The sequence below is a fragment of the Bombus terrestris genome, chromosome 13, assembly GCF_910591885.1.
Source record: "Bombus terrestris chromosome 13, iyBomTerr1.2, whole genome shotgun sequence".
Classification (NCBI taxonomy): Eukaryota; Metazoa; Arthropoda; class Insecta; order Hymenoptera; family Apidae; genus Bombus; species Bombus terrestris.
The window spans coordinates 8,553,999-8,570,442 of NC_063281.1; the positions used below are offsets into that span (position 1 = coordinate 8,553,999).

A 16,444-nucleotide genomic window follows, 5' to 3' on the forward strand; every position below is an offset into this window, starting at 1 on the left:
GACTTGCTAACTTCTGTACTTGACATTCTTCATCATATTGGCAATATCGCACTGGCTCGTAAAAGTACCTAAGTCTCATAAGGCACGTAATCAACGTAATTCCATGTTAACCAATTATTTCCCTACTAACTACCTTGTAAATCTCCTTTCTAACGCGTTACTCAAACCTCGTAATACCAAACAGCCGAAAAACATTTCATCCAGTCGCGTTAACGTAAAAAGCTGAAGATGAAAAAACCCCAAACCCGATCCTGCTAACCAAAAAGACAGCTTCCAAAAAAGATAGCGTCCCGAGGAAGATGGTGTCGGCACACGTAACCGAGCAGTTTCTCCGCAAAATCGACAGGTCACCGTTGGATGAACCAGCCGTGCACATAAAGCAGGAGGGCCAGAGCCCGGAGGGGGGCAAGCTCACGAGATTAATAAAACGAGAGCTGGTTGACGCGCCGACGGAGCAAGAGGGTGAAGAGGATCAGGTGGACGAGAGGGAGTATCCCGAGAGTCACGGGCACGATTCAGGACAGGACGAAGACATGGCCGAGGACTTGTCGATGGCGCCCGACATAATGACCCCGGAAGATCAGATCGAGGCGTAGTATCGTTCCTCGAGGAACGAATAGGTTCGAGCTGTCGCGTCGAAGTACGATCGTGATGAAAGAACGAGAAGAAGTAGCTTCTCTTCCTCGTCGATCGAAGGCCAAGACCAGGGAAGCCAGAGGCGCGAATAATAATAATAATACTAATAATAATAATAATATGTAAGATGAACGAAGAGGGAAAAAGGAAGGCGTACGAAGAAGCGAAGAAGAAGAAAAAATTGACGTAGACGAAGAAGAAGAAGAAGAAGAAGAAGAGGAAGACTCCGAAGAAGACGATGAAGGCCCCTAGGACCACCCAGCCCTCCACTCCTCCTTCGTAAGAGAATCCCCATTTATCATATCCAAGGCCGTGATACGTTTTATCGAGCGGCCCTTTAAAGGTAAAGGCAAAAGAGGAAGAAAGAATAAAAAAATATTAAAGAATATGAAACGTACTACTACTGTGTGCGTGATCGATCGCGACGAAACGTCGAAACGAGAATCGGCGAATATCGTGATATAGGCGGCGTGATCATTCGATCCATATCCTTACTCAAGCAATTGCGAACAACGATTGTATTTTCTGTTCTTCAATTCCGTTTCATTTCGGAACCGCGTATATATCTCTATATACATATATATATATATAAAATATATATACATATAACACTCTCTCTCTCTCTCTTTCTCTCTCTCTCTCTCTCTCTCTCTCTCTCTCTTTCTCCTTCGTGTACATTGCATTAGCCAGTAAACCGAATAAGGGCGAAAAGAAACGAATTGCATCCGCGATCTCGCTCATAGCATCTCGGCGGATAATGTTAATCGATAATTCTTTAACGAACACACGAGAAAAAGAAAAGAGGGAAGACAGTGCTATCTATAGTCCCCGAGTAGTCCTCGCTCGTTTTCTACTTTCGTTATCGCGCCGGTGCTTACGTGTACGACTGCGTTTCTGCGTGTACTAATCGCGTCTATCTACTTTTTGGACCAATTCGAAGATATAGTAGATCCATCCTGATCGAATAAAAATTAATTTTAAAATTAAAAAGACAGATCACGTAAAGATCTACTCTTTATGGGAGAAATCACGTTTGACTTAGTCGAAATTTCTTGCACGAACTATTACAAAAAAAAAAAAAAAGGAGAAGAAAAAAAAAAGACGCGTTGAATGGAACACGCAGAACGTCTCAAAGATAATAATAAGAATGGCGAACAGATAGAGAAGGCTGGAATTAAGTTTAAGGAATAAATAACGAAGCTGTGGTGATAGCAGTGTTCTGGGTACGCGCGGGAGTGACTGACGCTTTAGTCTTAAATATATCGTTCGTGGTAAATTAGGAATTTCTCGAGTATCAAAAGTCCTCCGACGTGATTCTAAAGGAAAAGGTACTTTCCCTTATATCAGACAACCTAAGCTTAAGAAAAACGTGTGCCGAGTATGAAACACGGCCGCGGTCCCGGCGTACTCGTTCGCTGCTCTGTTGCTAATCACTGTATAGTTTAGGGGAAATTAAATGTAAGTAGTGTCGTAAACGATCGACGATCATAGACGTCGAGATAGAACGTACACGCTCGTGCTAACGATTTTCATCATTTTACCCATTAGATATTTCATCGTTCGGACCTTTCGAGGGATAAATAACGAGTGATTGAAAATAAAATAAATTAAATAAAAAATCGATCGAGCGACGAAGAAAGTTTAGTAAACGAGATCGAGGACAATCGAGGGGGCAAACGAAAAATGATGGGATAATAATAATAATAAAAAAAAGCAAAAAAAATGAAGAAAGCGGATGCCGTGTGTGGACGCACTTATAAATAAATTAAATTACCATGTATGCATATACATATACATATATTAATACGTATACGTATCTCGGAAATTATAAGGAAATTAGATGTCGATGGCCCTGTTCTCCGTTTTCTATCCAACAGATCCTTGAGACAAACCCTCATTGAACCTTAACCTTTGCCTAAACCCGCGTAATCATGCTCGGTTCCGAATTTTTAGGAAATGGGACTGCGTCCAATTTTCCTGGACGGTAACTGTCGCGTCCAAAAATCGAAAGAACGAGGAAAATAAATGTTTGGGGGGCCGTTACTCGTCGATCTTCGAGCCCCTGGATACATACACGTTCACACTCACAAACACACACGCGCATATACATATACATAAACACAGAAGTTTAAACGAAAGCGTGCTCAGGTCGGTACGAAAAGAAATTTTTGCCGAAGGCAACTCGTTGGCGAGTCGCCTGCTATCGAATCTAATTTATTATTTCAATGGTCGTTGACGCCACTAAATGTATGTAAAAATCGTGCGTGCCGTTTTTAATCGCGCCGCAGCGACCGGGAGACGATCGTGTGTGTGATATTATTCCGTTCGACCTGTAGCCATATATACACGGATGGTCTATACGTTTGTTTGTAATATTTTTGTAAATTAATTCGTTCCCGGGAACGTGTAGATAGGTTTAGAAGAATCGGGGATTCGTTACATTGTCAGGGTATTAATTGCTCGACGTAAGAGACTCTTCCTGAGTCGCTGTGGCGATTTGTGTTTAGCGTGTCAGTGACGAAGAATCGCGAGAAAAAAAAAATAGGGTAGGGGGAGGGGGGGGGAAGTTCGATCGTTCTCAGCATTTATCGAGCGACAATAATCGTAAAAATCCCATCGATCGATATCGTCTTTCTGATATCTTTACCGTTTTATTTCCGTTAGAAAGATATTATTCTCGAGACGTCCATATTAGATCGACTCTAATTAGTAATATTAGCACAGCGAGAAGTATGTCAATTTTTTATTAGCTATGAATAAAATTCGTTCAATTTATTTCAAACTCATCGATCGTGTCGCTCGATTATCTGGAAATTAAACGAGACACAGTAGTCGCGATAATAGTTTCTTTCTTTCTTCTTTCTTTTTTTTTTTTTCTTCTTTGCAATTCGTTGATTCGTTCATTCCTGCGTGTTAGATACTCTGTCCATTCCTCATGTAACATAGTTAGCTTTTAGGACAAAGTTAAGTTTCGCCCACGCGTATTATTTCATAATAATTCCCCTGTACGAGACATCCTTCGATTTTCTATTCTAATCCGAATCCATCATCTTTCGACATCCGTAACTCTCGTTCGCGAGTGATCAGACATTCTGATTAGAGAGAGAAAGGGATCAAGCGTGGAACGAGCGTGTATGCGAGTGTGTGTAGTTGTCGCGTGCGTCATCGAACATTGGATGCCAAAGAAAACGAAGACGTTAGTGAAAAATAAGAGAAAATGTAATAGGGAAACAGTGAAAAAGAAAAGACGTTTATAAGAGAAAAGTGTTCATGGAGAAAGTGAAATGTATCGCGTATGACCGGTGCCGTTTTGGGCTCGCTTTCACGTAATGCTACTATTACTAATCTAAGACTACATGTATTGTGTATAATGGATTTAAGGACACGATATAACATAGAAAGACTCTCCTGTAAATAGTTGGAAGAAAAATGGAACTTTGTCGAGGCATTAGGGATTTGCGAATATTGCGTCACTCTGCGAATGAATGAGTTTATCGATAGTGTGCTATATAAAAGTCTATATATATAAATATAAATATAATTATAAATACACACACGAAGGAACACAACACACTATACACACGTACAATGCGTTGCGCGTATCTCCCGGCTGCATTTAATTTTTATTTTTAAAGTCACGAATTTCCGAAGAAAAGAAAGAAAAGTGAAAAACAAAGAAAAAAACGACGACCGTTGATTCTCACGAGCTGGCAGCTCGGACAGAAGACACTTTCTCGTTTTATCGTATCACGATTGGTCGTGTCGCGAATAAAAGATGAATGGGCAAGCGGAATAAAAGGAGAGAGAGAAAAAAGAAGAAAAGAACAAAGAATATTTATGAAAAGATGGAGGACGTTTGATCGATCGATTTCGTATAGATACGAAGTTATTTAAAGTCGATTCACGTAGCACGAAGATCGTGATTATTTCATTTCACGAATGTTTCTTTTTTTATGTATAGTAGCCGCTGTTACCTTACGAATAATTCTATATTGTACATGTTTAAACGTTCCCTGTTATGTTTGTTGTATATTTCGAATAGGTCTGTAAAGTAAAATGAATTAACGAATGTTCGAATTTTTTTGTACGGGCGTAGGAAAGACGGGATTTAGCGTTACTATATTCACTGGTTCATCGAGATCTTCACATTTTATCGGCCAGATAATACTTCGCCTAGCGATTTATATTTCTTTGTTTTTTTACGTCGATGAATGAAAAAGATGAATCTTACGTCGCGTTCGTTGTGTTACGAAGTAATGACGAACCAGCGCGATCATATCAAATTAAAGGTATCGAGTGAACAGTGCTGAATCGATATTTTCGTTCGCTGAATGTTTCTTTCGTATAGATTCGAACGCTTTATATAGTAGTTATATATAAAAAAAAAAAAAAAAGAAAAGAATACGGTATCGCTATTTTCTACAAAAAATCAATTCGCGAATTGAAATCATTGTTTTATAAAGTGTTCCCCATTGCGTGTGTTCACTTAAAATTTCCGCGAAAAACACATGGCCGAATGGAAATTACTTGGATCATTGGGACATGCGAAGAAAAATCTATTTTTTAATAGAAGAAGAAAAAAGTGGAAAAAGTATGAAAAAACGACGTATACAGGAAACGCGTTCGAGTTTAGAACTTTCTTGTGTTCCTCGAACGATTTTTCGAATTGTTCAGTATTATCCTGTGCCGTATGAAAAACGAGGAAGTTCTTTATAAAAAAAAAAAGAAAAAAAAAAGAAATCTGCAAAGATCCGTGCTCTTTAGCTCATTTAAAAATTTCTAGGAAACCCTATCTGTCTGGATTTATTTTATTAAGTATTGTATAATAAGTTGCCTTGTAAAAATGTACCGATTTTACCGAGAAATTAAATGTGTTACTAAAAGAAAACCAATCTCTGAACTGTTTCATCGACCTTTTTTTTCAATAAAAAAAAGGTAGCGAGATAGCAATTTATCGATTTATAAGTAATTGTAAGTAACGAGAGTTATCATTTTCACTGTACTTTCTTTGTATAAGACTGACATCGTTTGTATATGCTTACAAAGGGAAAAAGAAAGATATGATCTTGTTAGGTACGTCAAGATTTATACACGTAAATTAATGTGTCTACGATTATATGTGTTTAGATCACAGAAGGACTTATATCATACTGTAAATAGAACACTTAAGAAATCGCATTTTCTAGCTCGAATTAAGCTTTAGAATTAAGTCTTTATCTAATAGAATCGTCTTGAAAAGAATATACATACTTAATAAAACAGCAATTCGTGAACATGAGGATCCAAAGCTGTCTAAACTGTTTGTTTCCGAATTCCTTGTTTGTCATATTTAAATAAAAGAATTGCAAACAATTAGTAATCCATTAAATTCTTTCGTCAAATATTGTAATCTCCTTTCAGTCAGTTTCTTCGCATAAGTTTCTTTAAACGAGCTGACGTTATTTATTACTGTATGTTAACTTATGATTATGGAATTCAAATCACTTGTTAATACTATCATAATATTATCATATTTCGTTACAATAAAAATATTTTTGTCTTTTTTATTTCTCGGTAAATTTGTTACCATCTGTTGATTTACGTTGCTCTCTGCTGGTAACATTGATCCACTTCATTCTCGTCGTTACTGGCAAAGAGAAGTCTTTTTTAACTTTGGTCAATATCGTATCATAATAAGGTATGAGATAATATATAATATACCAACATAGCATAAAGTAAAATATGTAAAAAAGTATTAAAGATTTATTTGTGTAAAATTACAGAACATTAAGCAAGTAAATTGTTGACAGATATTTAATTAAAGGGTAAACGGCTATATAGAAATCTGGTCTTTATTTCCTCGTTACGAAACTAACTTGTACGTTAAATTAAAAGAATATTGTTGCTATAAAGTATATAAAAATTTGTATTCATGCAAATTGAAAGTGCGAAGGCATCTCTCTCGATGAGGAAAACATTTGTACATTATTTGAATATATAATGATTTACAACTTCCGATATCTTGCCACTGAAATTACAAATAAGAGACAAAATACTTGTTACTACTAAAATATTTTCCTTTATTCGAGTACTTTGTACGATTAATCATGGAACATTGTAAAAATAAATATTATAAATCGACTGCTATAGACGCTATTCTACGATCATCTTAAACAAGATCCTCGACACTCTTCGTTCATTTATTCTTGCTCTAACTAAATTTTTCATTCGCTGTTTCTGTCCCCATCTCTTCCAATTGACTAGACGCCAAATCCAATTTCGAAGTCCACGATGGTTTCTCCATCTCTTGCGTGTTTACTTCCTCTATCAAGATCATCATCCTAATGAAAAATTCGTTCAATTTCGCTGCCGTGCCTCGTCGTAGCTTCGGAAAATTTCTGTCTACAATACAACGATATTAATATAAATTACACGATGATAAAATAATTTATTTATTCGATTCAGAGACCGGAACTAAAGTACGAGATTAGATAGAATCGTGACATCTAGGTCTCTCGTGGTACGAGTCCTACCACATATAAATCGCGATTATTGATAATATAAATAGAACAATGTGACATGCTCGACCAATCAATATTTCTGGCGATCAGTTGTGTGATGTGCACGCTGGACAACAATGAATACTTATGCCAACTGGTTCACGGGAAATGGTCATGCCTTCATGAAATATGAAACAATCACCAACGGAGGATACTTATTCATTTTGTGTTGGCAGTCGAGTTTATAAGTAGTTCCTCCTTTGTCAAGCACCTACATTGTTTGCAAATAGCATAGGATTAAAGTGGCAAGCAAACAAGAGAAATGCAATATCCTCTCTTTCGTTTACCGAGCCGATAGTTGAGAATATATTTTTAGATATCATTCATGGTGCATGGAAAGTCCCCTTTCTAGAAAGAACAATAATGTCGCGTTTAACAACCGAGTGGTATAAAATTACACGCGAACGGCATTTCTAAATAAGATCTTCCTTATTGTAATTGCCGGTTCAATGCAGAAAAATCGATTCAGAAACACGATAGCACGATATTAGTCCAAAGAATACTACTCTTATATCATAAGATCATTTAACCCACGAAGGTTGTTATTATCGGAAACAACGATTGTTTTATTTCATATGGATACAGCAAACTTTGTACTTTTACGTAATAATAAAAGTCATTTAAAACAAGAATTTTTTTACAGAGTGTGAAAGAATTCCATCATATACATATTGCGTTACACATAATTGTTCTTTCCTAATGATCAGACTGTAGATTCTTACGCACTTATGGGAAATTTCGAAATGCAAAAATGCACAAGATGCTCGTATTATTCAAAGATATTTACGATACGCAAAGTAGAGTGTTCGTGTTAAAATTTAATAAATGAAACTTCTTGCTGAATTACTATTTTCTATTTTACCGTTTCATAAGAATATACCTAATTTGCATAAACACCCGCAATCTACGAAAAACCTAGAGGAGTCGATATAAGAAAACTAAAATATAGAAAACTTTTTTCTTTTTTTAATATTTACTGGAAGGATAAAACGAGTTCTTGATCCATATACTCTGTTGCGTGAGCGCAGCCATGAACCTCTTCGTTATCAAGCTTTGACTCTCAGATGTCATCGGCCTCAAACGACTAATAAATCGTAGAAGATATTCCAACAAATATCGATTAGGGTTATGCAATTTTTCCAGGCATCTTTGAGGTTTCGAATTCCAGACGACGATATAACTCAAACTATCGACGTCTAGCAAAGGATGTTTCAATGTCTCCAGCCATTCAAATAATAATCCTGACAGGATATACAAGTCAGTTTCCATCTGAAGCCTCTGCCACGCCGTAGATCTATGATTTAGATCCATCTGAAAATTATCACAAGACAATTCACTTCCTCGACACTGAATATCTTGATTCGAAATAAAAACGATCCTTCAACCTGATAACCCTGAAGACGTTTCTTCGTCTTATCAGATAAACTGGCGGTGTCTTTGATCAGAGCTCTGATTGCTTCGTCGGTGTTCACGGTTTCCAGAGCTGTATTTTGAGCAGCAGCTTTTAAGTTCATGTGAGATTGAATTTCTTTGTAACAGTCGTTATCTACGAGATCCTGACCGTGAATTCCATCACCGAGGACGTCGTCCACGTAGTTGTCATCCAACACTATAAAAAGGTAGAGTTCTTTTTTATCTAAATTAAATTTTATGCTAATTTAATGATTCTATTTTAGTATGAAGCACCTGGAAAAGCTGAATCGTAGGATGGACTGTCCGGAGATGTACAAAATACGTCGCTCAATCTTCCAATATCATCGGATGTTCCCCTTGAAGATGCTTGGCTACCACTTGCACACGCTTTCGTCGTACCTGGATAGTGGACAATTAGAAAATTCGTGTAAATTATTAAACATTTCTAATTTATTTGACTATTTAAAATTTAGTTTTCATTTAACTTCTTACTGGAGCAGTCGTAAGAATCGGCGAGCGAGTCAGCCCATGAGTAAGAGTGTTTAATATTTCCTTTGTTATCTCTAAACTTTTCCAAAACGTGAGATATAAATTTTCTCGTGAAACATGTACTGGAAATAGTGTACTTGATTTCACACGGAGAATTGTCCTCTTGACAATCGCACAATTCGAGGATTCGTTCACAAATTGTGAATACGATCTAAAAAATAATTTATTGGAGAAATTTAATAGGATTAATTAGAATCATTTGGTTGTTTGTTCGATATGTCGTCTTATGCCAAATCTATCGATGTTCTCGATTGTTTATTAGTATCTATTTGTTAAATATCAAGTTCATCGATACAACATTATTTTATTACAAGGTGCTGTTAATCCAGAAAAATAATATTTTCACTTAGTATCTTAGAACGATAAAGTTAGACTGCCTCTGTATTGATCATAAACATTACATATTTTATTTATGCCTAGTGTGTTTGTAAATGAGTAACTAAGAACAATATAGCGATTCTTAGTGTGACTCATGTATTAATTTATTTATATAAATTAAGTCGATGAGTAATATGCTATAACAAAAATAGGATAAAACATTAATACAAAACGTTACTACCAAATAGTCTGGTCGTACGATATTCAAATGTAAATTTGTATAATCTATGAATTCGCATATTTATGATATTGACATAAGACGTCTGTGATTCTTGCAATGCATAAAAGAACCTTTGGAACGTATTTGAATGTACGTTGCTCGTATCCATGTAGTACGTTGTGCTGCTTTTTCAGATGCGATTGCAGGCTGCAAGGCTTACGATCGCCTATTGCGCTATTCAAAGGGAAAACTATCATCTGTGGAAGCACAAAGTGCTCGAATTCTTGGATGCAGAGAATTTGTCCTCGCGTCTGTATCGCGCACGGCCGCTTCATACGAACAAATCGTATGGCATCGTTGGCCCGCACACGAAGACTGTAAATAAGGTAGCACGCGATCAGAACCCCAGTTCTGCCCAGCCCTGAAAAAGGTACATGTCCTTTAAACTTGTCTAAACTATGTATGATTAATCGCTTGGTGGAGATTCAGAAATTTCCATATTTTATTTTTGGAACCTGTACTAACCCAAATCCATGTTAATTAAAGCTTTGAATCTGTTCCAATAGAAACAGAAATAAAATATAATGAAAAACTAATAAAAATATAATTACAATTAGTATAAGAATTATAAATACGAGCAAATATAAGAAATAAATACAAACGCAGTGTGGTGGTTATTTTAGAAATGTAAAAAATTCTAAAGTCCATATTTACTTTTCAGTAATATTACCGAGTTACAAACGCGTGGTAAAGTGATATTCCAATTTTAAGGAAAAGATTTTTACAAAATTTATTACGAATTATTGCCAGGTGATAAGTTGATTTTCTAGTTTTCACAGGATCAGTTTAGAACCTGTACTAACCCAAATCCATGTTAATTAAAGCTTTGAATCTGTTCCAATAGAAACAGAAATAAAATATAATGATAAACTAATAAAAATATAATTACAATTAGCATAAGAATTATAAATACGAGCAAATATAAGAAATAAATATAAACGCAGTGTGGTGGTTATTTTAAAAATGTACAAAAATTCTAAAGTCTATATTTACTTTTCAGTAATATTACCGAGTTACAAACGCGCGGTAAAGTGATATTCTAATTTTAAGGAAAAGAATTTTACAAAATTTATTACGAATTATTGCCAAGTGATAAGCTGATTTTCTAGTTTTCACAGGATCAGTTTAGAAATTAATAAGCTTGCAAAATCAATTGATTCGAGCGTTTACTTTTTAATAATGTCACGAGTTTTGCTATCATCCTGGACAAATGAAATATTTATCCTTAAAGGATAGGTCGGGACTGCTTATCGATCGTGCCTAATTCGGGAAATAAATTACGTGCTCGTGCTCGTGCTCGAGCCATGAATCGGAAGCGGAACTCGTAATCGTACTCGGTCTTGTTTCCGGGGTTAACAAGAGTTATGACGTGCCCGACGTGTAACCACTTGATAATAACCATAAACTGTGTTTCGTCTGTGGATGTCCGTGGATATCGTAACACGTATCCATGATTCGTAATTAAGTTGCAGAGCGTGCGTACAAGGTACGCGTGGAATTTCGACTATTCAATTAAATCGTCGCTTGACAACGCAACCAGGCAATTCGTTGATCAAAGAATTCGATATATTCCTGGCGATAAACCGTTTTCGTGCATAGAACGAACCGTGGAAAATAAATTATTTCACTGACAAAAACGTTCTCGTATAATTACAGTATATCGTGTTATATGGGAACTGGGATACCTTCGTGTACGTAATGATCAGGCCTGTAGTTTTACAAGGAGCTATCCTTGTGTCGATTTGTCATACGCGAAGAATATGGAGAATATGAAGAAAATGTAATTTTTATGATCGTTAAACATGCATGGCCTACAGGACCTTGTTATCGAGGAAGCAATCGATCGATACGATCAAGCTCAAGTTGCATCGAGGTTGCCGAACCTCTTGATGGAAACAGAACAGTTATTCAATTATATGACTGTCATATATTATAATGAAAGACAAAAGTATTCGTATGTAGAAATAAAAAGTAATATTTCGTATATTATCAATTTTATTAAATATATTCAATATATTATATCAAACATATTTAAATACGTGCAATTGTATATTATAAGTATATTATACACAGACACTGAGTAATAAATGTAACTAAAGTAAATTAAAATTAAATTGTGTACATTTGTTTTACCATAAGTGTCTGTGTATAATACATAGTGATATTTGAGTATATGTAATAATATAGAAAATGTTACTATTCGTATTTTTACATTCTTACCGTACGAATACTTTTGTCTATCGCTGTAGCCTCGTACATGTGAAATATTTTTATGAGGAAGTTGCAGGGTTGAATATTTGCATGTGGAGTTACGATACGTAAATTTTAGAGACTCGATGTTACGCCCCAATTTCTTATCATTACTTATCTATTATTCGTGCCCATAAATTTGGTTAAAGAACTGAAGCTAACGAACGTTTATGGTTAGAGAACACGCTTCTATCTAATTAGCGAATTAGTCATGTAAGAAAGAGTGCTAGGACTTTTACAGTTTTATCTAACATTGGATCAGGATATTGTTTTATGTGTTAATACTAAAATCTCCTGCCTGTAATGTACGCTGTGTTCGTTATATTATTTACGATGCAACATAAATTTCAGAAAACTATCTCCTATTTCAATTTCATGACAAAGCTATCCTGGAAACGTTACAAGTCTTTTTCTTTGTTGAAACAAGTTCAAGTTTGAGATATGAACATTCTGCAAATAGAAATTTATTTAGTTGCAATATAAAGTACCACAGTAGGGCTGAAGCTATACATATTTATATAAATAGGTATAAATACTTCTGATAATTTAATTGAAATTATTTTTTGTCGATATAATCCAGATATATTTTTCCCCAAAACGCTCTTTTAGTACGCATTTCACGTATTAATATCAATTTACAAATAAACACGGTATGTCTATATTTCGGTATGTTTATATTTACACGAGTGTGGAAACAAAATACATATTTATATGCTCACCACTATGGATGATCATAATTTAGCTGCGGATATCTGTGTATTTATGAAAAATAATATACAAAGATACATAAAATATCTGAAATAAAATATTCGTCGTAAAATGTATAGCTTTCTATTTAGATTCCACTTATTTAGCTGCGTACATATAAATATAGATCTGCATGAAAATAAATAAATATATAATGAAAGTTCCATTCCTGTAAAAGTGAATATCAATTTCGCTAAAAGCAACTGCGTGTTTTTGGCAAATACATAAACATTTCGACGAATCTAATATTTCTAGTATTAAAGAATAATACGAATTTTTTCTCTTGTTTTATAAACCGAATGGAGCTTTTCGATATGAACTGGGAATAATAACAGACCGCTCCTACGCTACCTATTTTCTCCACGTAGCCCATACAACGTATAATTTTTACGGTCTCCAGCTAAAGGTTTAAGAAAGATCGTAATGAATGCGAAAATTCAGATGCACCGGGTTGTAGCACGCAATGCACCAAAACAGGTCTCGTTCTGGATGAACGCGTCTCACACGTGGCTTAAATCGATACATTCAAAGGTTAGAAATCGTCGGTTGATAAAGAGTGGGCGTGTGAAAGTAAAAGGGGAACGTTTAAAACATCGATGACTTCATTGTCTTGAATTAAAAGGCTTATTTAAACGATGATGATAGCAGAAACTGAATGTTTCTGTTCGCGATAACATCTTCCTATAAACTCTTCCACGCCAATCCTATCAATTTAAAAAGATAGTGACTGCAATTTGAATTAAGAAATAGAACAAGGATCGAAGACAATTTATTGGCGAAAGGGGACTGTGTAAAAATAAAAATTGGGTCGGTGCGCCTATCGAAAAGAATCGATTTACCGGCATGACAATGAATTGCCACTCTTCCCTCTTGCACAGCGAAGGCCACGACCTTGACCATATCCAGAAGTTTGCTCATGGTCGCATCCCCGTAGTCCTTCAACGCGAAATTGTAATAGTAAACTGCAACAAATCGCCAAATCGTAATTACGGAATTGTCATCTTTTGGTATTTAAGGGGAGGGAAATGTGATTCGAGAAATAATATTTATATGAATGTGGACGAAATTGAGTTTTGTTTCGTCTGCATGGTTACACGATTCTGCTGCATTGCATGTTACAGCTAAACTTCTTCGATCTGCCTCACCAGAACCGACACTGATTCCTATGAAACTGTTTTACAAGTTTAGTCTTCATTTACGTATAACTCAATCTCGTCGCGCGGTTAAGTATGTAATTATTATTCAAGTGACTCTTGTATTTTAATGCTTTTATTACCCTTATTGTCCATTCTATTTATCATGCCATTAACCCTTTCTGAATTGAATATTCCTTGGGCTATGGGAAAAGTTTTTCTCTGACGTTTTTATAAAGAAGAATTTATAACGCACTACAATCGGAACCATTTTACCGAAGGCAAATATATTTATATATTTAATTCACTTCACAAAAACATAATATTGTATGTACAAAACCTGGATCATAAATAAATATTAATTTTAAATATTAATTTTATTTTGAGGTACTTTTCAACACTATGTAACTTATGATCGACCATGTACGATATTTATTCAAATAAAATATGAACCTTTCGAATTAATCAAGTTTCATACATTTTTATGAAATGTGTAAGTTGTTAATATCCGCTCCTTCCAAAAAAATTATTGAAAAGTAAATGATATAAATAATCGGTCGTCTTTTCTCCACTTTTCAATTTATGGAAACTTTGTAATTGATATTTTTTATTCGTACATTTTAATTAATCAGGGTCACATGATACAATGTTTCTCTTTTATTTTTGTGTTTATGATTGAAGCTATTGTTTTAACGTACTAATACCTACTACTATGTTTCATGAAGACATTCGGGTCATAAGTAAAACCACTTTCTTCGAGAGGGCCACCGCAGCTTGCATGCTCGCCAGGCGTTTGTAGGTTTATTATGGTTTTTATACTCCACCCTTGAAACTGTGCGATTATGTCCTTTTTTATTATCTGCGCGGTGTTCGGCCGTGCCATCGCGAGTACGTCGTCTGTCACCCTGAAGAATTATCGACCCTTACATCCGTTGCTAAACCTCCAAATTCATGGCACTAGTCACTTTATTTGATCAAACAGAATGTAGAAGAAAATCAAATCCATTATCGTTACTAGAGAATTTCAATAAATGCTGCTGATCATTCCATTCAAACAAACAGATGTTTCTGCTTTGGAATAATTACAATTTTTTTAAAAATCAATTTAAGAGACAATCGAATTATTATTATCAATATTATAGGATTTCAATGAACAATTTTCCCTAATTATTTTATTTAATCAAACAAAACATATTGTTTACAAATACAGTAGAAGCTTGGGTATTCGAAATTAATTTTAAATTAATTAATTTCAAAATAATTATTATGACACGTTATTCGCGTAATAACTTTGTTAAAATATCTTCGTATGAAAAAAAAAGTTATTCATTTCAAAGCGTTTTAGAAATATTAATATCAAACAAGAATAAAACCATTTGAATGAAAAATAATTTCTTTTAATTTTTACATTTGTTTTCCAACGTTTTTTTTTTTCAAATAAACATCCCCAAATTTTCCATTAATCGTTCCAGGATTCTGGTAATCGAGATTTTACTATAATTAAAATTTAAGAAAGTAAATTTACGATTAACATATTAGATTCCGTGACGAGTCGTGATATTAATCGATTCAATTTCTCTTCGGAATAAAAATAAAAACGAACAGATTTGCAAAATTGTAGTTCGACATACGGATACAAAACAGGTGTTTTATTATACGCGAGTCGGCGAATATGAAAAATGAAATTTGAATAGGTTTCCATAAATTTTTATCGCGACCTTACCAATGCGAAAATATGTTCTGTATCGCCATGTGCACTGGTGGCCACGCTTTCGAGTTTTCATATTTGCATCTAGAGCCACCGCAAAAGATCGCGCACTGTATAGCCTGGGGCGTGAATTTTCGCAAATTTTCGGAGAATTTATTGTAACCAGCCTGGACCTCGCACAGATCCACTTGGCCCGCTTGAAAACCTGCCGGTACCAGTGAACTTACATCCATTCTGCAAACAATGTTTGATTGCTCATTTACAACTTATAATATGTTATAATTCTCTTGGACACATTTATAATTCAAATTAAATTTCAAACTTTAAATTATCCTCCCTATACTAATTATAAATTCTATTTATTTTAAAAGCGATTAAAACAGGGAAGTATTAAATTAGTAATTAAACAATTTATTCGAATATTTCTTTGCTGAATTCGGGTTTCTTCCTTTTTATTTAAATGAATTGAAGATAGGCGTACATATTTAAAAATAATCACGCCTCTTCCGTCCATCTCATTGCCGTAGAGAAATTGAATTTTCTCTTAAATTTCTCTCTCACTGTCCCTATCAGACACGTTTGACAATTCAAGTAGAATCTTTTTCCAACGATTTTCTCTACGCAAAAATGCACGACACAGGGTAACAATCAATGCAAAAAAGCACTTCACATACAGGGGTAAGCGCATAGCGACTGGTAGTTCCGCTACTATAACGCTACTTTATCTATCGTTCTATCATACAGATTGCGCCTGCGTCAGTCCTATTACCTATGAAACTGCTTTTGTTTCACTTCACCCTATTTATGTCTGTAGATCCGCATATTTTATAACATTTCAAGTTCGCTACAATGGGGTTATATAATTTCCCAT

General features: G+C 35.0%; 2 protein-coding genes across 18 annotated transcripts in view; one reads left to right on the top strand and one right to left on the bottom strand.

The window, feature by feature from the left end:
* LOC100651096 (forkhead box protein P1) overlaps positions 1–5,923 on the top strand; it is a 216,643-nt gene extending 210,720 nt beyond the window's left edge. For all 16 annotated transcript variants that reach the window (XM_048411476.1, XM_048411480.1, XM_012315298.3 and 13 more), the window contains one exon: positions 347–5,923. In XM_048411476.1, the coding sequence (XP_048267433.1) occupies positions 347–596 (250 nt within the window). In that variant the 3' untranslated portion in view covers positions 597–5,923. The remainder of the gene's footprint in view (positions 1–346) is intronic.
* A 745-nt stretch (positions 5,924–6,668) lies between these two features.
* LOC105666376 (protein tyrosine phosphatase domain-containing protein 1) lies at positions 6,669–16,280 on the bottom strand. 2 transcript variants are annotated; one of them, XM_012315297.3, is made up of 10 exons: positions 16,055–16,280; positions 15,589–15,807; positions 14,574–14,770; positions 13,572–13,694; positions 9,807–10,096; positions 9,081–9,288; positions 8,862–8,987; positions 8,561–8,784; positions 8,153–8,486; positions 6,669–7,017 (listed from the first exon to the last, which is right to left on the bottom strand). In XM_012315297.3, exons 2-10 carry the CDS (start codon positions 15,804–15,806, stop codon positions 6,827–6,829), a joined length of 1,911 nt encoding a protein of 636 aa, XP_012170687.2. In that variant the 5' UTR covers position 15,807; positions 16,055–16,280; the 3' UTR covers positions 6,669–6,826. The 2 variants fall into 2 exon arrangements, with proteins under 2 accessions (XP_012170687.2, XP_048267441.1); XM_048411484.1 differs by having other exon boundaries at positions 16,248–16,276.
* Positions 16,281–16,444: the final 164 nt, after the last annotated feature.

Coding starts and splice junctions, on each gene's coding strand:
- LOC105666376 (XM_048411484.1), bottom strand. Junction 8,988..9,080: donor CGATTCTTACGACTGCTCCA/GTAAGAAGTTAA, acceptor TCCACTATCCAG/GTACGACGAAAGCGTGTGCA. Junction 8,487..8,560: donor AACGTCTTCAGGGTTATCAG/GTTGAAGGATCG, acceptor GATAATTTTCAG/ATGGATCTAAATCATAGATC.